We start from the raw sequence: 24,550 nt of genomic DNA on the forward strand, positions 1-24,550 counted from the left end.
CATTTTCAACTTCTTCTCTGGAGTGACATGGCCAATTTCAACCAATTTTGGTATATAGCATCTATGGGCAAAGGGAAACAAAAGTTATGAATTTCATGGTCTCTGTCTACTCCCCTTCCACAGACCTGAGGGTGGGACCAAAAACATCAAAATTAATGCAATCTTCAAAAAAATCTTCATTACTCCTAGACATCAAGCAGTCTAGTGAAAAAAGCATTCTTTAGAAATCTTCCCTCCCACTGGAAAGTAAGTGCAGAGTTATGAGAAGTAAGAGTGGCTTTTTGAAGGTTTTGAAATACATGGGCCCAGGGTCAGGGGTTCTGGTGTTGGGGCGGGCTCTATTGATCATGCGTGGTGAAAATATATAAATTCTTTGAAAATCTTCTCTCCTCCTGGGTATTAATAGGCAAACTAAGTACATGGTTATGATCATAGTCATGAGGTCACTGGATAACTTCACAAGTAGAGGTGCAAAATTATTTCCATCACCACAGTGACCACCCTGTTTGTCAATTTCAGCATTGACATTTTTGCAAATGCCTGTTCATTGTACAGGTATATGTACATGCTTGATTTTATGATGATTTTCTATCACTCAAGTCTTACATGTGCAGCTTCATTTTTCTTAGCAATAATTTTTAAAACAGAAAATGTGGAAATTCCAAAATAGGGAAATTTGGCCTTAAAACCATAGAGTGTAATTCAGGGGTCAAAATTCATAAAATTTACAGGTTAATCTGGAAAGTAGGCAGGTCTACAGGTAAATAGTTTTACTTTTTGAGTTGTTGCCAGAACGAATATTTTGTTGATATCTGATCCTATTTTTTTTTTTTAGCAAATTATCTTCAGTTAAATGAAGTAAACTTTAATGACCTTTAGAGGAAATGGATAAAAATAATGACAGTGCAAGAAAGAAAAAAAGCATAGGATTAATCGAAGATTACAAAGCTCACCTTGACAAATGTAAATGACAAATGACAAATTTCACATCAAATTTTTTCGTAGTTAGTGTGCATCCCAAGATCAATATCCATGCAAGTTTGGTAAAAGTAAGACTTATTGTTACTTGGGAATGGACCAGCTCCAAAAAATTTAACCTGTTCACTCATCCAGAAAATGTAGGTCAGTTTAAACATCCAAAGCAAGTCTGGTAGTGTCCATCCCTAGTTGCATCATCCATGCAAGTTCAATCATAACAGGCCATATAGTTATAGAGCTAATTTAAAAACATTACCCTGGTCATTTAATCTGGAAAATGTAAGTCAGATCCAGCATCTGAAGCAAGTCTGATAGTGTGCATCCCTAGATGCATCATCCATGTTAGTTTTGTTCAGGTACATTAATATTCACTCATCTGGAAAGTACAGGTCAGATCCAGCATCTGAAGCAGTTTGATTGGTAGTGAACATCTCTGGATGCATCATCCATGCAAGTTTGGTCCAGGTAGGGCTTATATTTCCTTGGGAAAGGACCTGCTCTAAAAACTTTAACCTTTGCACTCATCTGGAAAATGTAGGTCAGATCCAGCATCCTAAGCAGGTTGGATAGTGTCCATCCCTATTTGAATCATCCATGCACATTTGGTCCTGGTAATTCATTGGGAATGGACCTGCTCTAAAAACTAAAACCTGGTCACTCATCTGGAAAATGTAGGTCAGTTCCAGCATCCAAAGTAGATTGGATAGTGTCCATCCCTAGATGCACATCCATGCAAGTTTAGTCCAGGTAGGGCTTACAGTTCCATGGGAGAAGATTGCTCCAAAAACTTTAACCTGTTCACTTAGCTGGAAAATGATGGTCAGATCCAGCATCTGAAAGAAGTCTGGTAGCATCCATCCCTAGATGCATCATTCATATGCAAGTGAAGTGGATGGGGATAGGGATGGGGATGCCAATGCTGAGGGTAGCATAAGCTCATCTCAACTTCAGCTGAATGTTACTTTTTCCCATACTTTCTTCAAGACTGTCTCATGTAATGAAGTTACACATCTGTGATAATGTGAATGACAAGCAACTATTTTGAAGGAAATCAAAAATCCTAAGAAATCTAAATAGTACAATATCTTGATGAAAAGTGTCTGAGTCAAAGATCTGTTAAAAATTGTGTGTAAATTTTGTAATGTCTGTCATGAAATGACGTGCATTCCCTTTCATAATTATTTGTTAATTATTCATAATGGTTGGTGTATAATAATAATGTTTCCCTAAAATATTATCTTTTTAAATAAAAAAAAATACATTTTTTGATAAATATTCACATTGTAAATCTGAACGTAACCCCAAAACAGTAATTTAATAATTAAATCCTGTGTAAGTGCAAAAAGGTCAACAAAAGAAGTATGGATAAATAGAGTGTTCTCATTCGTTTGTGGGGAAAGGTATATATTTTAATCACTTCTTGTAATTATTTGGGTATGTTCTTCATCATATATAAGATTGAAAACATTCTGACAAAGACTTTGAAAAATATTTACAAATTTAGGTGTAAATTGACTCAAAAAATATTGAGCACATTTGCCTATATTCGTTGAAATGTGGACTTAATTTTTTATGTCAATTGAATAAAAAAGAATTTATTCTTGAATAATATTGCTAAATATGGTTCAGTTAATAAAGTCTATAAACGACGATGTTTGAAGAAGTATTTTAGTGATTTATTATATTCTCTTTATGACCAGTACCCCTAAAAATGGCTGAAAATATGTAGTCACAGTGTAAAATTATCTTTCCAAGTTGCACAGACTGCACTACATTTAATAACAAAGAAACATACCATATATTTTTAACTGATTGATAAGCGAGAGCTAATTTATCATTTTGGAAAGTTTGAAAATCTTGTGACAAAGACTTTTCCGGCATAGGTACTACCTTAAAATATAGAATGTCTCTAATGGTATGAAAAATATGGGTTATCTACTAGTCATGGGCAACCACATAATTAAGGACATACACAACGTAGTTTGAACTATATTTGTCTTTTTCCCTGGAGTTGAAGAGTTCCGATAATTAAAGGAACTGTGTGCTACATTTTAAAGTCTATATATGCTGTTGTACACTTCTTTTAAAACAAGTTTGGATAAACAAAACATCTAGATTATATGTTTAGTAATTTTTGTATATTTTTCTTTGAATTATACAAGAATTTTCATCAATTGATATCTTTTCAAAACCCCTGGTAATGCATGCTGATTTTGTGTCTATGAACATCTGATGACACTGTAATCCTAACTTAAGAATATCTTGAAAAATTATCAGTAGGTAAGGTACGTTGCGTATGTCCTTAAGTTTGATCTCTGTCAGACCTAAATTTCCCTAGCCGTCATCTTCTTTTTTGAGGCTTCCAGTGTACCACGTTTAATGTCTGCCAAGCTAATCGTTCTCAAGATACTGAGTGTGCAATATTTATCTATATTTACAGTAGTTTGACCTTTGATTTTGTCACCTCAAAATCAATGGGGGTCATCTACTTCATAGGGTGTACCAGTGTACAAAGTTTGATGTCTGTCAAGTAAAGGCTTCTCAAGATATTCAACAGACAGTAATTTGCTGTCCAGAGTAGTTTGACCCTTGACCTTATGACCTCAAAATTAAAGGGTCATCTACTCCTTATGGGTTACCAGTGTTCTAAGTTTGATGTCTGTCAAGCAAAGGGTTCTAAATATATTATAAATAAGTGGACAATATCTTCCTGTGTCTTAAAAAATTTGACCCTTGATTTTTAGCTCTACTGGTCAGAGACCAGAAGAGCTTATGTGATAGTAAGGTGTCCGTCTGTCTGTCTGTCCGTCTGTCTGTCTGTAAACAATTTTTCAAAATGCTACTCCTCCTACAGTTTTGGTCTGATTTCAATATAACTTGGCACACAAGTAGACTACACTAAAATACATAATTTAGTGCATCGGTTTTTGATTTTGATGAACGATGTTGCCATGGTTACTAAAAATAGAAATTTCTTTGACATGCCTTTAAAATGCTACTCCTCCTACAGTTTTGGTTGGATTACAATATAACTTGGCACACAAGTAGACTACACTAAGATACATAATTTAGTGCATCGGTTTTTGATTTCAATGAAAGGTGTTGCCATGGTTACTAAAAGTAGAAATTTCTGTGAAATACCTTTAAAACGCTACTCCTCCTACAGTTTTGGTCTGATTTCAAAATAACTTGGCACACAAGTAGACTGGACTATCATACATAATTTAGTGCATCGGTTTTTGATTTCGATGAACAGTGTTGCCATGGTTACTAAAAATGGAAAGTTCTGTGAAATTCCTTAAAAACACTTCTCCTCCTACAGTTTTGGTCTGATTTTAATATACCTTGGCATACAAGTAGACTACACACACTAAGATACATAATTTAGTGCATCAATTTTTGATTTCGATGAACGATGTTGCTATGGTTACTAAAAATAGAAATTTCTGTGAAATTACTTTAAAACGCTACTCCTGCTACAGTTTTAGTCTGCTTTTAATATAATTTGGCATACCAGAAGACTATACCGAGATACATAATTTAATGCATCAGTTTTTGATTTCGATGAACAGTGTTGCCATAGTTACTAAAAAAAGAAATTTCTGTGAAATCCCTTTAAAACATTACTCCTCTTACAGTTTTGGTCTGATTTCAATCTAATTTGGCACACAATTAGAATACTGTAAAAGTGGTTATTTACACTGGTTGTTAAGTACGCGTTTGTGACTGTCAAACATTATGCGTGTTATGGGTGTTATATACGCGGTTGCACGAGTTACCGAGAAAAAATTAAGTGCCTATCGTAACTAACATCGAATTGTTCCCCTTTGAAAAGATCAAGTAGTTTACATTTTTTACATGCATTAATAAGAAAAAAATGAATTAAAAATGTAGTTACAATTAAGACAAAACAAAAAAATTATACTGGTCATCGATATGTGCATGTTCCTTGGATTGTTAAATATAACAGCGATCTGCACAGTCAAAACTGTGAAGTGTGAACAACTGGTGTACGCTTTATTGTCATTATTTACACAAGCTCAAACTTCAAAGTAAGATCTACTTATCTGTATCTGCGTGGCAAGTGTTGACAATAAATTCAATAGATATGTTTGTAGTGACTGTGAGTTTCTGTAACATTTTGGACTAATTATTTGAAATTAAGAAATTAAAGGAAAAGAAAATGAGTATCGATGTTTCGAAGCTCTAATTGCGTGACATTGCTTTAAAATACTTAATATGAAGATTCATTATTCATTGCAAAATTTAGAATAAAAACATTTACGTTTTCCTCAATGTTTGTGATGTAATTATCTACTCACGTGCGTTCAATACCACGATTAATATACGACTGGTTTGACCGGTCTAACAGTATTAGTAATAGTCTAGAATGATTCCAGAACTTTGAATTTTTGTGACTATACGCGCGGGGGTATTTTACGCAGTTCTAGGCTTTCCGCGTAAGTAGTGTAAATTTCCCCCACGCGTAAATAACCACTTTTACAGTACACTACGATACATAATATGCATTTTGGTTTTTGATGTGGTTACTAAAAATAGAAATTTCTGTGAAATACTTTCAAATCAAAACGCTACTCCTCCTACAGTTTTCGTTTGATTTCAATATAACTTGGCACAGAAGTAGACTACATTAAGATACATAATTCTATTTATTAATGCATGTTGCAAATCCAAGTGCTACTTTGTTATAGGTACAGACCAGTAGAGCTACAGTCTCATCAGAGACTTCTGGTTTACCTTGTGACCTCAAAATGTATATGGATCATCTACTCCTCAGAGGGTGCCAGTGTACCATTTTTGATGTCAGTCAAGCAAATGGTTGTCATACGCTAATCAGACAAAACTTGATCTACCAACCCTCTGACTGACATACCAGTAAGTGCAAACCAATAAGCTCCCTTTTTTCAAAGGGGGGCATAGTAAAAAGTAATCAAATGAACCAACATAAGAATCATTTATTCAGAAGCCCCTTTTCACAATTCTTTTTAGCTCTCTGTTTGTAAGCCTTTAAGCTTTTCCCTCCATCATATGTTGTCCTTATTTTTTGGTACATGAAATTGAAAAAAAATAAAAGATTGTCATATTCTCCATCATAGATATTATCTACAAAGAGGTCATGGTAGTCCCGCACCAAATAATACACAGCCTCAATAGTGGATAAATATGTAGCCGGATTGTCCTTCTGGTGCCTCCAGAATTTAGTTTCTCTTGATTTCAACTGTACACAGGTCAGGTCTGAAATCACATCAAAATTTGCCGACAATATTTTTAATTCACCTTTTAAACTTTTGCCCAAACTGAATCATAATGCTTTATTTTCATTCATCAAATATATTTGATTTGCATTACTGTTAAACATCTGGACTCTATGTGAATTGCTGTATTGGGAATCTTACTATTAAGCATAAAAAATTGAAAAGCCACCATAGTCACTTGCATAATGGAACTTTAAAAGAAATACCTTTGAGTCTGTCGTCAGCAATTATCCCTTTAGTTTGCTTCCAAGTACTATCAATAAAGATGGCTCTTTCAAAAGGAGGTGCCCTTTTAAAAGTTCTCTGTTTCTTTTGAGATCCTTGATCCTCCTCCACCTTTCTTTTCAATGGGGACATGTCTGCATTTTCATCAAGTTTAGACTCATCTGAGTTGTTTCCCTTGCCTTCATCAGATAAGTCTCCTGGCTTGGAGTTGTTTCCCTTCATGTTGTAAGTTGAAGTGTCATTTTGGTCCTTCACTAATGACCTCGAGAAAGAATCTTTACCACTACCACTGATAGTGTCCACATTTTGTTTGGTATCACATGTGCTTAATGTGTTTGCCATTTCTTCCAAAGTTAGTGATTTTTTTCCAGGAAACACTAATACAACCTTCAAGAAAAAGAAAATAATTAAAGCATGGACATTAAAAATAATAGTTGTTTAAACTTTTTTGATATATTCAGTATCAACCTACTGACAGTATCAAATGTCATACATGTACATTGTAAAGTTATATGAAGAAGTCGGTGTGAAATTATCTGGAAATATCTCACCTTACTCTGGTCCGGATACTCTGGAATACATGGATAAGTATACACATGGACATCATCTGGAGCTAGGACTGCAGCATGTGCTGATGTACTCTTACCATCACATTCATTGGGATGCTTGATGATGTCGATCTTTAAAGGCAGCTACAATGAGAAAGTAAGTAAGGGTTACCTCTGAAGCAAGAAAACCCCTCTTTTGTGGTGTTTTAGCATGTTTAGTATAATATGCTTCATTATTCAAGGCTTTCACTGGTATCTGTCTTTTTTTACTCAGAAAGAAGAAATATGAGTATTGTTTATCTATCAAGTTTGCTCTAGTCAAAGGCAAGTGAAATTTTATTCACCAGCTTCATATTGAATTAAAACATTTACAGTGTATAAAAGTAAGTGAAAAACCCTTAGTGAACAATGCTGATCTGAGATCAGGGTTTGACATTAACTTTACAATCAAAATAGTCCACAGGACTAGTGGTTTTAAAAATAAGTAGTCCTGCTGATTTTCCACTACACCAGGACAAAATTTACTAGGCTCTGGCTACCAAACTAGCATTAGTGTCGAACTCTGGAGATAAAACCAGACACAAAAAACATTCTAAAGTTTTCCTTTATATAAGGACCCTTATTGCAGTTAGTTAATTAACATAATTAAGGTTAACAGGCAAAAATCAATTGAAAATGGTCATATTGTAAAACTTTAGACTCTACCCCCTCCTCACTCTGGGGATTATGCTCTCTACACAAAACACAAAAACTGCACCACAGTCAGGTGCTCTACAAGCTAACCAGGCTGATTTCCATGACCCAAACCATTACATTCCTCCCTCCTTCAATTGTCTTCACCCTCAAAGACATAACCCACATTCTTATTGCCCCTGGCGTCCTGAAAATCCAGGGGTGGTCAAAGGCACCGAATTATGTAACAGGAAAGGAGAATATGTATGGCTGGGCCGGGAATCAAACCTGGTACCCATGCATCACTAGTCAGGTGCTCTACAAACTTAGCTATCCAGGCCAATTTTCACAGCCCAAACCATAACATTCCTCCCTCCTTAAATGGTCTTTGCCCTCAAAGACACAACCCAAGTTCTTATTGCTCCTGGCAGGACTTTCATCTTCAAGTCTAGGGGTGGTCAACAGCACCAAATTATGTAACACGAAAAGAAAAAATGTATGGCTGGACCTGAAATCAAACCTGGATCCCCTGCATCACCAGTTAGGTGCTCTACCAACAATCCAGGCCAATATCCAAAGCCCAAACCATTCATTGGTGAACATGAACCAGTAGTATTAGTAAAAAAAATCTAGAAACTCACTGCGAGCAATGAGAGGTCTTCCGTCCGATTTTGAAAATAAAAATGTAAATTCAAGCTGAAAAAGTGAAAAAAATTCAGACACTCTGGAGATTTAACCCTGGTCTTCGGCGTGAAAATCCAATGCACTAACCATTGCGGCATTTCAACTCCCACTTCAAAGTGAAAATGACGAATATCAAGAGTTTGGATTTATCAATTCGAAAACAAATTATATATTTAGTATTTTGAAAAGAGTTTTTTTTATATAGTGCAAAATTATAGAATGAGAGCTAGCTAGCCAAATTTTTTGCAAGCAGATTCACATCGGAATTCGTTTCTTGAGTTTAAACAATAACAAATAATCTATTAATGATGAACTGATGATACTGTTTACTTCATTTATTCTTTGTGTATTCAACTTTTTATTCCATGCAATTCCATGTACCTGTATTTCATACAAACGTGTCCGTGTAATCTTTTTCGGCACTTCTGCATTAGACCATTTTTCTGCTATGAAAGAAGATTCACGATACAGTACATAACGATAAATCATCGCGCCTTTTCTTTGAAATTAGCTGCAATAATGTAGCCCTCTCCCTTTTTTTTTTTTGTTTTTTTGGGAGAGGGCTACAACTCCTTAGGATCTCCGTAATGGTGCAAGTGCGGGAGTGATTCACTCCCGCACGGATTTCGGCTTAAATTATCAGTAAATGGCTATTCAATTAACATTTCTTACTTGAACTCCAAAAATGTAGTTATGCAAAACATAAATCAATCCAAACATACACAGAACAATCCATATATCGGTTATTTTTCGTGTATGTCAACATCACAACTTAAATTTATCCGCCATGTTTACTGACCTTGATCGATTTTATTTTGGGACAGCCAATGAGACTAGGGATCTCGAGGGAGCGGATCTCCGTAGGAATTACCTTATTTTAGGCATAAATATCGCTGTTTACGAAAAAATGTCACATGGAATAGTTTTATTTATCAATATTTAGTGATGCCATACAGCACAATCATTTAGTAACCCCGAAAATCTACTTTACAAAGTAATTCATAATTTTCAAGCGCAAGTCTCAGTGCATCACGCGAGAACTGTCATGGCTTCTGATGACAGCGACTGATAAAAAAGCAGATTTATTTTATCTGGTTTTCGCGTTTAACGGACTATGTTGTTGACAGTGAATAAAAATTTCAACTTTTTAGAAGTAAGTTGATTGTAAAAACAATTTATTTTGCCTGCAGTCGCCCGTATTTCAAAAATATATTTGCACCATTACAGAGATGCTGTGGCATTGTAGCCCTCTCCAGAAAATATCAGATAAAAAAAAATCGGAGAGGGCTACATTATTGCAGCTACTTTGAAATGTATGTTCTATTGAATGGTCTCCATTTTCATATATATTATTGTATGTACCGTACAAATTACTCATTTTATTCCATTTGGAGGTCAGAGTATTTATGTTTTCAAAGAAAGATTATCCATTTCATAATCTGAAAGATCCAACAATTCCTTCATATTTCATTGATCCTTATGGTAGTTTCGTTCAACAAGACGCTCGGCTGTCTCTGTAAACTCCAACCTGCCAATTGGCAATCCTCGACTGACTCCGCTATGCTCCATACAAACCTCGGAAGTGATTGGTGGTGAAATATGCATCAAATCGATTACATTTCTCCGCTGGAAACTGCCTTGTAACTCATTTCATATTTTACTCTGCATAAAGTTCTTCAAACATTTTTTTTCTCTTGTCTAATTCTTCCTTGGATATTGGTTTTGATCACAATATCATGTAAGTAGTCTTTGAAAGCAAAACATAGTGTTGGGCATGCTTCAAAGTAACTCTGACTTCAAAGGTATAACATTTGGAGGAATTTCAAATAAGACCACATGACTGTATCAGCAACATGGTAGAATACCATTGACGTCCGAGGTTAGTGTGCGAGGAACGAACCACCCGAGGAGCTCCGAGTGCCGACCTGCTCGTCGGAGTTAACAAAGACAGCCGCCATTTTGGACCCACTTCAAATTTCAAAATGCGAATATCTAGAGTTTAGATTTATCAATTTGAAAACAAATTATATATTAAGCATTTTCAGAAGAGCCTCTATTAACACTACTTCTATCAAAGAAAAATATAGAAAATCAAAAAAGTTAAAAAAATCAACTTTTTAAATTCGCGTCTGGTAACGACTGGAATTAATGACGACAAACGAAAAGTCACGTCCCGACTAGTATTTATCATGATCTATAATCCCTGAAAGTTTCGCATTGATATCTTTTACCGTTCTTGAGATTATCCGTGGACAAAATGTCATTTAAATTCAAAGAATGGTCCGTAACTTGGCACTGGAAAAGAATTAAAGAAAAAAACTGAATTTCCAAAAATTAAAATAACTTCAGATTACAACACATTGTTCCTGCAAATTTCATTAAAATCCATCCAGCAGTCTGTGAGAAATCGCGTGCACAAAATTAGATGGTCAGAAAAATAATAATAATAACTAGATGAGATCTCGTTGCGAGCAACGAGTGGGTCTTCCGTCCGATTTTTGATAAGATGAGATAAGAATTTGACTGGGATTTTCGTTCAAATATAATGATATAAATAAATTGTTAAGACGAACAATTTTGCTTTAATAATGTTTAACAAAATATTGATCATTTAAGGGTTTTAGATTAAAGACTTTCGGCCCTTCTTGGCTCCTAATGTGAGAGGTCAGCCCCTTTTTCTTGATATCATCTTAAAGCTCTCTTGATTTTGAACACTTTTTGTTCAACAACTATTCAGAAATTCTTTTTTGTTTTCGGAATATATGCAAAAGCAAGTCCTAAATGGGGACGTCTAGCAAAAATTCAAAGAGTGCATATTGTTCAGAATATTATTTTGAACGTCTTTTGTTCAATATTGTTTATCAAAATATTCTTCCTTTTCAAGACATATTGCGCCAAAGATTATGCAATTTGGCCCCCTAAAGACCCCTTACTGCGTAATATATGATATCAACATCATGTTATTTAGATAAAGTTTGTGAAGAAGAACTATTTCGCTTCAGTAATATATTACAAAATATTGATCATTAAAGAGTTATTGATTGTATACTTTCGGCGCCTCTCGGCCCCTTATTTAAGGGGTCAGACCCTTTTCCTTGATATCACCTTAAAGCTCTCATGATTTTTTACATTTTTTGTTCAACAACTAGTCTGAAATTCTTTTTCGTTTCTGAGATATTCGCAAAAGAAGTATTTAGGGGCCGGCCCTTCAACTCCTTAATGGGGACGTTTAGCAAAAAATGAAAGGTTGCATCTTGTTTAGAACATTATTTTGGACATCTTTTGTTCAATATTGCTTATCAAAATATTTCCCACTTTTGAGATATAAAGCGTCAAAGATTTAGCATTCTGGCCCCTTATGGCCCCTAATCATGTAACATATGATGTGAATATCACAATATATAGTCGTACATTGTTGAGATAAACATTTTTGCTTCAGTAATGCATTACAAAATATTGATCGTTAAAGAGTTATTGTTCAAAGACTTTCGGCCCCTCTCAGCCCCTATTGTGAGGGTCCAGCCCCTTTTTCTTCATATCACTTTAAATCTCTCATGATTTTGAACACTTTTTGTTCAACAACTAGTCAGAAATTCTTTTTTCATTTCTGAGATATTTGGAAAATAAGTATTTAGGGGCCGGCCCTTCAACTCCTTAATGGGAACGTTTAGCAAAAAATGAAAGGTTGCATCTTATTAAGAACATTATTTTGGACATCTTTTGTTCAATATTGCTTATCAAAATATTTCCCACTTTTGAGATATGAAGCGTCAAAGATTTAGCATTCTGGCCCCTTATGGCCCCTTATCATGTAACATATGATGTGAATATCACAATATATAGTCGTACATTGTTGAGATAAACGTTTTTGCTTCAGTAATGCATTACAAAATATTGATCGTTAAAGAGTTATTGTTCAAAGACTTTCGGCCCCTCTCAGCCCCTATTGTGAGGGTCCAGCCCCTTTTTCTTCATATTACTTTAAAGCTCTCATGATTTTGAACACTTTTTGTTCAACAACTAGTCAGAAATTCTTTTTCATTTCTGAGATATTTGGAAAATAAATATTTAGGGGCCGGCCCTTCAACTCCTTAATGGGGACGTTTAGCAAAAAATGAAAGGTTGCATCTTATTTAGAACATTATTTTGGACATCTTTTGTTCAATATTGCTTATCAAAATATTTCCCACTTTTGAGATATAAAGCGTCAAAGATTTAGCATTCTGGCCCCTTATGGCCCCTAATCATGTAACATATGATGTGAATATCACAATATATAGTCGTACATTGTTGAGATAAACATTTTTGCTTCAGTAATGCATTACAAAATATTGATCGTTAAAGAGTTATTGTTCAAAGACTTTCGGCCCCTCTAAGCCCCTATCGTGAGGGTCCAGCCCCTTTTTCTTCATATCACTTTAAAGCTCTCATGATTTTGAACACTTTTTGTTCAACAACTAGTCAGAAATTCTTTTTCATTTCTGAGATATTTGGAAAATAAATATTTAGGGGCCGGCCCTTCAACTCCTTAATGGGGACGTTTAGCAAAAAATGAAAGGTTGCATCTTGTTTAGAACATTATTTTGGACATCTTTTGTTCAATATTGCTTATCAAAATATTTCCCACTTTTGAGATATGAAGCGTCAAAGATTTAGCATTCTGGCCCCTTATGGCCCCTAATCATGTAACATATGATGTGAATATCATAATATATAGTTGTAAATTGTTGAGATAAACATTTTTGCTTCAGTAATGCATAACAAAATATTGATCTTTAAAGAGTTATAGATTAAAGACTTTTGGCCCTTCTCAGCCCCTAATGTGATGAGTCAGCCCTTTTTCTTTGATATTGTATAAAAGATCTTGTAATTCTACACAATTTCTGTTCAATATGGTTTAACAAAATACTCATAGTTAAAAAGTTATCGTAAGAAATGTCTCTAAAATTCACTCATGATTCGCTTCCTAAATTTTGACCCCTACCGAGCTTCCATACTAGGCACTTCCGGAAGATTTGAAAACCCAGGTGATCAATGGCAACATGTCCTCTATCAACGCTGAAAATTTCAGCACTCTAGCTTTAACCGTTTTTGTGTTCCATTGCAGACAAGGAGGTCCTCTGAATTTTGATTAAAGGGCGATAACTTCCGACCGGAAGTGAATTTCAAAAAAATGAAAAAAACGTATAAGGTTCAGACAAAGATACATCTTCCCTGAAATTTTCAGGTAAATCGATCGAGCCAACTCCGAGAAATCTTCTGCACAAAAATTGTAAAGAAAAAAAAAGAATAATAATAATAATAATAAAAGTGAAAAAGAAACAATAGAATAATAGAAGGGTCTTCCGTTGGAGACGGAAGACCCTAATAAAAGTGAAAAAGAAACAATAGAATAATAGAAGGGTCTTCCGTTGGAGACGGAAGACCCTAATAAGAAACAGTAGAATCACTATAAGGTCTTCCGTTAAAACACTAAACTTTGAGCTCAGTTAGATCATCATTATGTGGCAGTAAGATTGGTTTGATCGCTGGTGGCCTGAAAGCTCAGTTGATAGAGCACCTGACTGGAGATTCAGGGGGCCCAGGTTCGAATCCTGGTCTGGTCCATAGCATTATTCTCCTTTCCTGTTACATCTGGTGCTGTGACAGGTGAAAGACCTGACAGGGAAGAGCCTAGGTTGATGTCATCTAACCTTCAAGGGAGGAATGTGGTGGTCAGATGGGTTTGATCCCTGGTGGCCAGATAGCTCAGTTAGTAGAGCACCTGACTAGAGATGCAGGGGGCCCGGGTTCGAATCCCATTCTGGTCTGTCACATTTTTTCCCCTCTCTTGTTACAATTATAATATATGCTGGTATGTGGGGTATGTGGTTTCTGCCTTACCTTTACCTTTGGGATACGATCTTCTGTACCTTTAACTGGCACAAAACAGTTGTAGCAGTAAAATTTTCTGGATTTTAAACATTTTGGGCATATGCTTCGATCTTGCAATGAGTTCAGAAATTCTGAGGATGAAATTTTCAAACTCTGAAATGGATTTTCTTCCATCTGAAATGAGGAAAATTTACATGTGCAATTATTTGATAAAGCACAGTCATTCAAAACACATATATTTGCCTCTTTTGTTATCATACAATGTAATGAAAACCAACAATTGAATATTATGCCATTCTATCTCTCTCAACTCGTTGCTCCCTGAAGGGCAAGACTCTTTTAGAGTAAATTCGAACTGTTCCGGATACTGATAATTACTTTTTTGGTCTTTGTTTTACACAGAAATTATGTTAATCATTATCAAAAGAATAAAACAAGCCCCCCAAAACTGAAAAATTATTTTATCATCATATGTCACCCAATATTTGAATCAATTTGTCGAATATTGCACTTACAACCGAGTCACAACTGAAACCGTCCACACTTTGACAAATAATGTTGTGTGTGCGTTCGATATATCTTAAAACAGAACAGGACATTAGGAAGAGAGGGAGAAAAAAAGAAGAAAGATCTTTGTTAGAGAATTTCATACTCTTTATATGTTTATTAACTTTAAAACTTAAGAAATGTGTGATATTATTATAATTATATCAAGATGTATAATCTATTCATAGTCTATTGATGATTACATAGAATGTAACGCACCTTTGTTTATTTCACGGCGGCGATTACAAAGAAGGCGCACGATTGATGTTTAATTTACTGAGCTCCTCTGTTGATATCGGATACTTACTTACTCCGTAAGATTAACCAAGAGAATTGTAAGTATGTGTCAGGGTTATACTATGCTTAACAAGATTATTTAACTCAATTTAAACACAACAACTTAGATGGGTGGGGCACAGGCGTGCGCCAGTTTTAGCCGGTGAAAAACAGAAATACAACTTTTTTTAAAGAAGTTTCTCTTTCAGTGCGAAGCATTGCTAAGTTGCTCATCCATAATATGTATTCAAACTGACAAATATTCCGATAGGCATGATTAGTGACAAGCAGATCTTACCTCACCTATTGACATGCATACCCACTGGCACCGAGAGAGCCACATACCCAGTGACAAGTACTCACACAGACAGGCCACATATCCAGAAACGAGTACTGAATGAAAAAGTACTCAACCAGACAGACGAACCCAGTGACAAGAACTCAGTCTCATGGTGACAAACGTACTCACCAAGTGACAAGTAGATCTACTCACCCAGACAGGTCTACCCAGGGACAAGTACTCATAGTGATAAATACATGCAAAGACAGATAATCCCTATGACATCATCCAGACAAGTGTACCCAGTAACAGGTACTCATCGAGACAGGTAAACACAATGACAAGTACTCGTAGTGATAAATTCTCACCAAAAGAGGCAAACCCACCCAGTGATACATATTCATCCAGACAGGCACACCAAGTGACAAGTACTGATAGGTAAACCTAGAGAAAAGTACTCACCTAGACAGGTATAAAAACTAGTGAAAAGTGCTCACCCAGACAGGTAAACAAAATGACAAGTACTCACAGTGATAAATACTCACAAAGACAGGTAAAACCTGTGACATTTACCCATCATGAAGTGACAAATACTCACCCAGACAAACCTACCAAATGACTCTGACAGGTAAACCTAGTGTAAAGTGCCCACCTGGACAGAAAAAATAAATAACAAGTACTTACCAAGATAAAAAAAACATTGACAAGTACCCATCCATATAGGTAAACCAAGTGACAAGAACTCACCCAGATAGGTAAATCCAATGACAAGTACACACCCAAACTGATAAACCCAATGACAAGTACTCAACGGTCTAGTAAACCCAATGACAAGTACTCACCCAGACAGGTAAACCCAGTGACAAGTACTTAACAAGACAGTTAAACCCAGTGACAAGTACTCACCCAGACAGTTAAACCCATTGACAAGTACTCACCCAGAGAGGTAAACCAAGTGACAAGTACTCACCCAGACAGGTAAACCCAGTGACAAGTACTCACCAAGGCAAACAAACCAAGAGACAAGTACTCACCCAGACAGATTAACCCAGTGACAAGTACTCACCCAGACAGGTAAACCTGGTGACAAGTACTCACCCAGACAGATAAACCCAGAGACAAGTACTCACCCAGACAGGTAAACCCAGTGACAAGTACTCACCCAGACAGGTAAACCCAGAGACAAGTACTCACCCAGACAGGTAAACCCAGTGACAAGTACTCACCCAGACAGGTAAACCCAGTGACAAGTACTCACTCAGACAGGTAAACCCAGTGACAAGTACTCACCCAGACAGGTAAACCCAGTGAGAAGTACTTACTCAGACAGATAAACCCAGTGACAAGTACTCACCCAGACAGGTAAACTCAGAGACAAGTACTCACCCAGACAGATAAACCCAGTGACAAGTACTCACCCAGACAGATAAACCCAGAGACAAGTACTCACCCAGACAGGTAAACCCAGTGACAAGTACTCACCCAGACAGGTAAACCCAGTGACAAGTACTCACCCAGACAGGTAAACCCAGTGACAAGTACTCACCCAGACAGGTAAACCCAGTGACAAGTACTCACTCAGACAGATAAACTCAGTGACAAGTACTCACCCAGACAGGTAAACCCAGAGACAAGTACTCACCCAGACAGGTAAACCCAGAGACAAGTACTCACCCAGATAGATAAACCCAGTGACAAGTACTCTCCCAGACAGGTAAACCCAGTGACAAGTACTCACCCAGACAGATAAACCCAGTGACAAGTATTCACCCAGACATGTAAACCCGGTGACAAGTACTCACCCAGACAGGTAAACCCAGTGACAAGTACTCACCCAGACAGGTAAACCCAGTGACACCCCAGAGAGCTTAACTCGGTGACAAGTACTCACCCAGACAAATATATGCAACAGTTAGGCTATCCATGTGACAAGCAGTCTCCCAGACATTCAGGTTTATAATCAATTTTTTTTTGGTTGTTGCTAAAACAGCTACCTGTCTGACAATTTCTTACATTTTAATCAGTTTTCATGAAATTTGTTTTTGTTTTGTGCTGATATAGCAAAATCAAGCTTTATTATAGACAGAAAAATCTTTATAGGAAATAAAGCTAGATTCAGTGTTTTTTCAGAATCTGGTACTTAGATCTCCTCAGAATACCTAGTTAAAGTAAAATTCAACCATCTCCAGCTTCCTTGGTAGCCATATTAAAACTTAATAGATATGAGAAGAAAAGGTAGATGTCAACATTGAAACAATCTAACTGAGTTGAAGTGTTATCCTATCAGTTATTTTCAGTATGATAACAATATAGCCGTTTTGTCATTCCAAAGGCAAGAAATGTTGCCCAAGGGCTTTAGCCAAAGGGTGAGGGTTCTTTCCAAAGAGCTTCCAGAATGAATATTGCCCAAAGCATGCAAAGTGAACATTTTATTATCAGTACTGTTTTAATGTAGTAACAGACACTGCAGTGTAGTAATCCATATTTATGTCTTAATACATCAAGCTCAAAATCTCACAAGTTTTTCATTAACCTAACTTGACCATGCGTAACTATTGTAGACACCATGGGAAAAGAGAAACATGGGGTTAGAAAATGATAAATTATGTACGCAATATAGAAACTATAAGCTCGGAGAGCTTTAACCAGGGAGAAACTTAATTGATTTTTTTTTCATTTGCTTAAAAGAATCATTTTACCAGACAACTGTTTCAATCAGAGTTCTCTAAGTCAGTGAAAACTGTCTAATCCAACACCTGTGTAATCCATTTTACTGTGAATTCCCACCCTTATTTAAATTTTCTGTGTTCTTTACACTGTACAGTCCAACACCCTGTCTTTTCCAACATAAAATTTGTCTCCCATTGCATATCAGATTAGATGGGTTTCACCATATTTTCATCCTATAATATACATATGTGATAAATATGTAATATGGTGTTCTTCAGGCCAATATGCACACAGTGAAACATATATGGAGATCATAAATCTGACTTAACAGAGTCATTTTTATCCCCAGGAAGTTCAAAGTTATGAAAAATGTACAAGATATATTGAAGTATTGATATACAAAATATTTTGGCTAAAAATTATACCATTTCCTTTAAACAATGATTTACTGCACATACATGTAAAGACTTTTACTTTTATCAGTCAACATGAATGATGTGTTAGTATAATGCAGTTAACGTTATCATGGTAATTGTGGAATTTAATTGATAGTGTATAATATATTACATTATTTTAATAATACACAAGTTTATTCATCATATTAATCTTTATATCATTTGATTTAGTAATTAATTTACTGTTTTGGAATTATAAGTCATATACTCTGTTCATCTAATGAATTTTAAAAAAAAAAAATTAGAAAAAAAAATAAGTGAGCTATTTTTGTAGCATTTTATGTCACATTAATGACATTAAATTCTCAGATCTACCTTTCAAATTTCAGCCTGATTTCATACAAATCTTTAGATATATATAATTAAACCCTGCAGATAACATCTGTAATATTTTGAACTTGGAATGTGTGATAATAACCAAGCTGACTGTATCAGAAGAGCTCATGGGGGGAGATTTCCTGTTAGTAATGTGGAGTGCCAAACTGATTCCTAGACATTATCTCAAACTTTTAAACAGGCAGAAGATACATTTCAGTAATAGACTTACAGAAAAAGGGCAAAGCAAAGCCAAAGATATGTCATTTGATGATGTTATACCTGTCGACAGATACGGAATGAAGGTGTCCGCACAATTACTATGAACAGTTTTCTGGTGTAGGCTTTCTGTCCAGTCATGGTTTGGGTGTACCGAAGCTGCCCTTATATTACAGGAAAAATATACAGTGTATAGTATACTGTATGTAACATGAAGAAAAAATTTACTGTTTATCACATTGATCAAGATGCTTGACATTCTCTCATCATTTATAATGCCCCCCCCCCCTTTCATTTCCATCAAGAATAGCTACTGTATGTACATCAGCTGATACATGTAGCATACAAACCGGGAAGAAAAAAAGACATCAGTTACTGAAAATGTCACAATTTTTTTGTCATAGTTAATATCAACTGATTTTTAGGAAATAGAGAGTTGACCTTCTAAAAGAAAATAACCTTGGAGAAATTGAGGACTGTGTCTAACTATCTATTTTATTTTGACTGCATGATGGACTTCTTCATATCTTTTTATTGTGGTTAATGCATTGGAACACTGTAAACAGTAAAACATAATGTTGCGTTCAAATTATGTCATCGGAGTATTGTGCAAAACGGCCATAAAAATAAATCATGCATAGGAGATGCCTTATGAAGGAAGGTTATTATCTGCAGGTGAATGTCTTAACAATAACTACCTAGACTGAAGTATTGATTATTATGTTCTAGTTGTTAATATCTGATGAATTTTAAGGTGAATGCTGCATAAATATTGAAAGATGTGTCATTTTTTGAAAGGATGCATAATTTTTATGTCGATGGTGTGACCCAGGGATCATCTTGTCTTTATCTGTCTGTACATCGGTGAGAAATAGGATTTTGATGTTAAGCACTAATTATTGTACATTGTTTGTTGCAAATTCTTTAAAAACACTAGGGATACTGATCTCTTAACCTTCAAGCTGACTGGTTTTATCTACTTTTCACTCATAGAGCCATTTAATACACAATACCTGTTTTGAACCATGAAAAATAGGGCTATAATTAAAAAGAGTTAGTACTTGTGTTAATTAACATAGTTACAGACCATATGACATTGAAAGTGTTATTGGTTCATTCTAGAGTCATGGAGTAAGGAGTTGTCTCCTTACGTGTAGGGATTTAATCCCACCCACTGTGGAATATAGAGACAGGTCTTTTGGATAAAACAGTGTAAACTGAGGTCCCGTGTGACAGCTAGAAGCTGACACAAAAAAGATCCTTCAATGGTTGATCCCATAAGTGACCAATATACATGTAGGTCCATATTTGCAGCCTTCCACAGGCAATTGGTGATTCCCAACATGAGTGAAAAATTCTTGAAGGGATATAAATCAAACAAACAAACAAACAAAAAGTGGAGGGTCATTTTGTATTTTGATTATCAGATTTTACTGGATAAGGAAATGGAGGTAAATCCAGCACACCTTTCTTTGATTTTTAATTGCTTCACATAAATCATTAAAAAAATTGTTTGCAAAAATACATGATTATCTTAGATGCAATGTATTATTGATTCTCGATTCTTTTAAAAATATCAATTTCCTTAAAAGTAGGCTGTAACACTGAAACTGGTACACTTGTAAATAAACATCTTAGGCTATATACATATGTAGTATATACAAGCTAGCATTGATAGAGACTTAATAGCCACAAAACTATGAATAATCAAACTTTCCTTGAGGCAGGAATATTGATTTATACAAATTACGTCACCTTGCATCAGTCTGCAGAGACTAAAGCACTCCCCCTTAAGAGATCACTGATTTATTCCTTTCAATTTTTGAGACAACCCCTCAGCTTATGGAATCTGGTATTTTTTCATATTTCCACAGTTTATAACACTGACAGCACATTTAAACTGGGATGATGTTTTAAATTTTTCTGATTGCAGGAATGGTAGAGTAGCAAGGATTTTTCGCTGGATTTTTCTCTCACAGTGCTGGATAATTAATTAGTAAGTATCCCCGATTGACTAGAATTATGTAATGTTTACTTTGGGCAGAAGTAGCAGGTGACGTGTGGTAGATAGCATATCAACTTGTATCTTCCAGCCTTCTCAGGTGAGAGAGTTTTCTGATCCGTGTAATAAGAGCAAGATGTCGGCAAGGATAATTTAATTTTTATGTGTTTTTAAAAGTTTCTGTTATTTAGTTCAGGCTATATAAACTTGATCTCTTATTTTTTTAGTCAAAGACCTGTTTGAAAAAGACAGGTTTTAAAGCTATTGCAATTAATTATACAGGTAATTGGTTAAACACTTATGTCATCAAACAACAAGGAAAACCTTTTCTATAGTCTGTACGGATTAACCTTCTGAAGTAAAGTACTACAAATTATTATTTGACAGCTAGTGGACATGAATTTTGAGTAGGATTTGAAGAGGCTGCTAACAGATGTCCATTTATTGGACAGAATCACTTTTTATTACAATTTTTTTTTAGCATGACTTACACTGAAATTTACTGCATACTTTAACTTCAAACTTTACTTATCAATTAATATATGTTACATCAAATAGTAGCAGGGCAAATATGCAAACAAACTGTTTAAAACATCAAGGATGAAATAATTTGAAATATGAAAATTCCTTGTATTTTTATTTTTCCTTTGACATATTTTTCTTTTCAAACTTAAGGCACAATAAATTATTTTAATCCAGTACTTTTTTTAAGTACGCAGTCCACAATTAAAGTGTAATAATTACATGAATTACAGTGCAAACAAAATCTCAATTAATAAGTCATCTGGTTGAACTTGGGGGAGGGGGGTGTCTCACAATTCCCTACAACTTTTAGATTTGAGGTACACCCATATCGAAAATGAATACAAAAATAATACAAGAAAAAAATACTAAAATAATACAAAAAAAGTATATTTTTAATGACCAAATTTGGAACCCTCTAAATCTTGGTTCCAATTTAGGTCAAAAATAATAGACTTTTTAAAAGCCAATCACAGAAAAATATATTTTTAATATACTTTATTTTTTCGAAATAATACAGAAATGATACACATGACCTGTAAAAATGTATTGTTTTTGTACTTTTGTATTATTTCTCTATTTTCCTCTCCAAAGTATAAAAATAATACAGTCCATAGAAAAGTATAGAAAAAATACAGAATGTATTAATTTTGTATTAGCATATATTATTTTTGTATTTTTTCACCTTTTAGAATTAAAATACAAAAAAAATATAGAATATATTAATTTTGTATCACATATATTATTTTTGTATTTTTTCATCTGGAACAATTAAAAATACAAAAAAGATATAAAATATGAAAATAATACAGTACACGTAAAAGTATGAAAAAAATATAGAATGTATTAATTTTGTATTAATATGTATTGTTTTTGTATTTTTATCAGCATGAAGGATTGTATTTCAAAAATATCAAAAAAGTACAAGAATGATAGACAAAAAATACATTTAAATGCTTAAAATAATACAAAACAGAGTTTTAAAAACTACTAAAATGATCATGGGCAAAAATTGTTATTTGAAGAAAAGGGGTTGGAGATTAAGGTTCTTAATACATGTAGCATCTATTGATTGTTATTAAAAAATCTTTTATTTATTTGAAATATTTGTTAAATAACAATTTTAGTAACTCAGATTACCTTAAATGTACAAATAGCTAATTAAAAAGTAATTAATGTGGCTAGGCTACTGATTCAGCTACCAACTGTAGTCTTGATCTTTCTTTTTACATGTAATCTGCTCTTCAATAGTCTTGATATTTTTCACAAATTTAACTAATCCTGTTTTCTTTGTACTTTTACCAAATGTTTCAATCTCTCTGCTTTGCTGTTTCTTTTGTATGGAAAAGGTAGAGGAGTGTTTACTTTGTTGCAGAAGTCCATCTTCAAATCACACAACCTGTCATCTCATCTGACTTCATCACTGTGAAATATAGAACAGAATGATACAATAATAAAATTTAATGAACCATTATCTCAACAAAACACACATTTTAACATTCAAAATAATTCTATATAGATTTTGTTTAGCTCACACACCTGCAATACTTTCTTGAGAGGGATTTTCTTCCTCCATGACTTGTCAGCTTTTCTTCAATGTTCGGCTGACTGAAATTAACAATAATTATAAATTGAAATTCCAAAAGATCCAGCGGAGTTCACCAAATTCCATACAATTGTACCATTGAAATTACTTTTCTTTAATCTGGGGTTTCTTAGGGGACAACCATTTGATTGACAATCTGGAGAAGAAAAGGGGGGGCTGATTTATAAAATATTTTTAAAAAAATATTTGTAATAAACAATCTGTCCTTGAAAATGTTGAAAGAGTAAACAAAATGTGTGCCCCAATTTTATTTAAATAAACTGCCCCCCTCCCGAACCCAACCTACCCCCCCCCCCCCCCGAAAAAATTTGAGTTTATACAAATTACAGAATTGTTTTTGAAGGGAAAATAAATAATTCGTCTCTGGTAAACTTGAAAAAATTGGAATGAATTAGAACTAGGAAGCCAAAGGCTTGAAAATTACCCCCATCTTCCACCCCTCCCTCCCCAATCAGAATTTATCACAAAAACTCTTGTTCCCCACATGGCCAATAACCGTACTATTTTATCTTTCTACAATACTACAAAATGGGTAAAAAAGGCAGTCTTTGTTCCTCTATCTTTGTACTAAGTTATTATTTAAAAAACTGAAACTTTAATGTGCTAAAATATATATAATCTTACCGCAACTGTCGTTGTTTACACCAGAAAAGTCCGGATATGATGCCTAAAAAACGTCAGTCTCCTTATGTATTTGCTCTTCTTGGTTCATATATATGATCCTGTGTACCATGATTATGCTGCACTTCTGTTTTTCGATCCATTTTACTCGCGAGCAAATGAGAGTTTATTCAAAATCACCTCCAGCTTTCTCTACACGTCCCGGGAAGAATTTTCAAAATGGCGTGGGTGAAATATTGTTGACCAATCAGAGAACAGCACGGAAGAGTTTTAAAATCTGACCAATCATATTGTGTCATATATACGAAAATTACCGATGTTGAGATCGGAACAGTTAGAGAAAACATATTTACATGGTTTTAAATATCTTGAATCAATTGAATAAACCTAAAATTATGTTAGAAAAAACGATGTTCAATTTAATCATCAGAATCATTTTTTTTATTCCTTACGGAATTTACCGATTACGAAACATCGTTATTTCCGGTCATCATTTCCGCTGAGAGCAGCCATTTTTATATTCAAGTTGACCTGTGAAGTAGACCATAAAGTTCAAATATAATGATCAAAACGAGCGGGAGATACATAATATATAGCCTTTTTGACGGACAACTTAACTCATACATACGGTACCAGAGATTGAAATAATGTTTAACAACTATCCTTTACACCAATTTCACAACATTTTCTATATTATTTTATGAAATTCTTTCGTAATAATTTCTTCTTTTTTTTTTAAAGTGGATAATTAAATAGTTCTATTCCATGTAATTGTAATACG

At 34.7% G+C, this 24,550-nt stretch overlaps 1 protein-coding gene across 1 annotated transcript; it reads right to left on the reverse strand.

Moving 5' to 3' along the window:
* Nucleotides 1–5,939: 5,939 nt before the first annotated feature.
* On the reverse strand, nucleotides 5,940–14,811 carry LOC133182000 (tRNA-uridine aminocarboxypropyltransferase 1-like). The gene is made up of 5 exons (XM_061316734.1): nucleotides 14,773–14,811; nucleotides 14,267–14,431; nucleotides 7,031–7,171; nucleotides 6,461–6,866; nucleotides 5,940–6,234 (listed from the first exon to the last, which is right to left on the reverse strand). The coding sequence occupies exons 2-5, from the start codon at nucleotides 14,429–14,431 to the stop codon at nucleotides 5,951–5,953; spliced, it is 996 nt and encodes a 331-aa protein (XP_061172718.1). The 5' UTR covers nucleotides 14,773–14,811; the 3' UTR covers nucleotides 5,940–5,950.
* Nucleotides 14,812–24,550: the final 9,739 nt, after the last annotated feature.

The sequence above is a fragment of the Saccostrea echinata genome, unplaced genomic scaffold (assembly GCF_033153115.1).
Source record: "Saccostrea echinata isolate AGI-Se365-2 ecotype Australia unplaced genomic scaffold, CSIRO_AGI_Sech_v1 ptg000001l, whole genome shotgun sequence".
NCBI classification, from domain to species: domain Eukaryota; kingdom Metazoa; phylum Mollusca; class Bivalvia; order Ostreida; family Ostreidae; genus Saccostrea; species Saccostrea echinata.

Bases quoted from the DNA above. Each gene is read 5' to 3' on its own strand.
- LOC133182000 (XM_061316734.1), bottom strand. From the start codon at position 14,431: ATGGAAGAAAATCCATTTCAGAGTTTGAAAATTTCATCCTCAGAATTT. The intron at 7,172-14,266 runs GTAAGGCAGAAA...TTCTCATTGTAG, and splicing joins ATCGTATCCCAAAGGTAAAG to CTGCCTTTAAAGATCGACAT. The intron at 6,867-7,030 runs GTGAGATATTTC...TTTTTCTTGAAG, and splicing joins AGTATCCGGACCAGAGTAAG to GTTGTATTAGTGTTTCCTGG.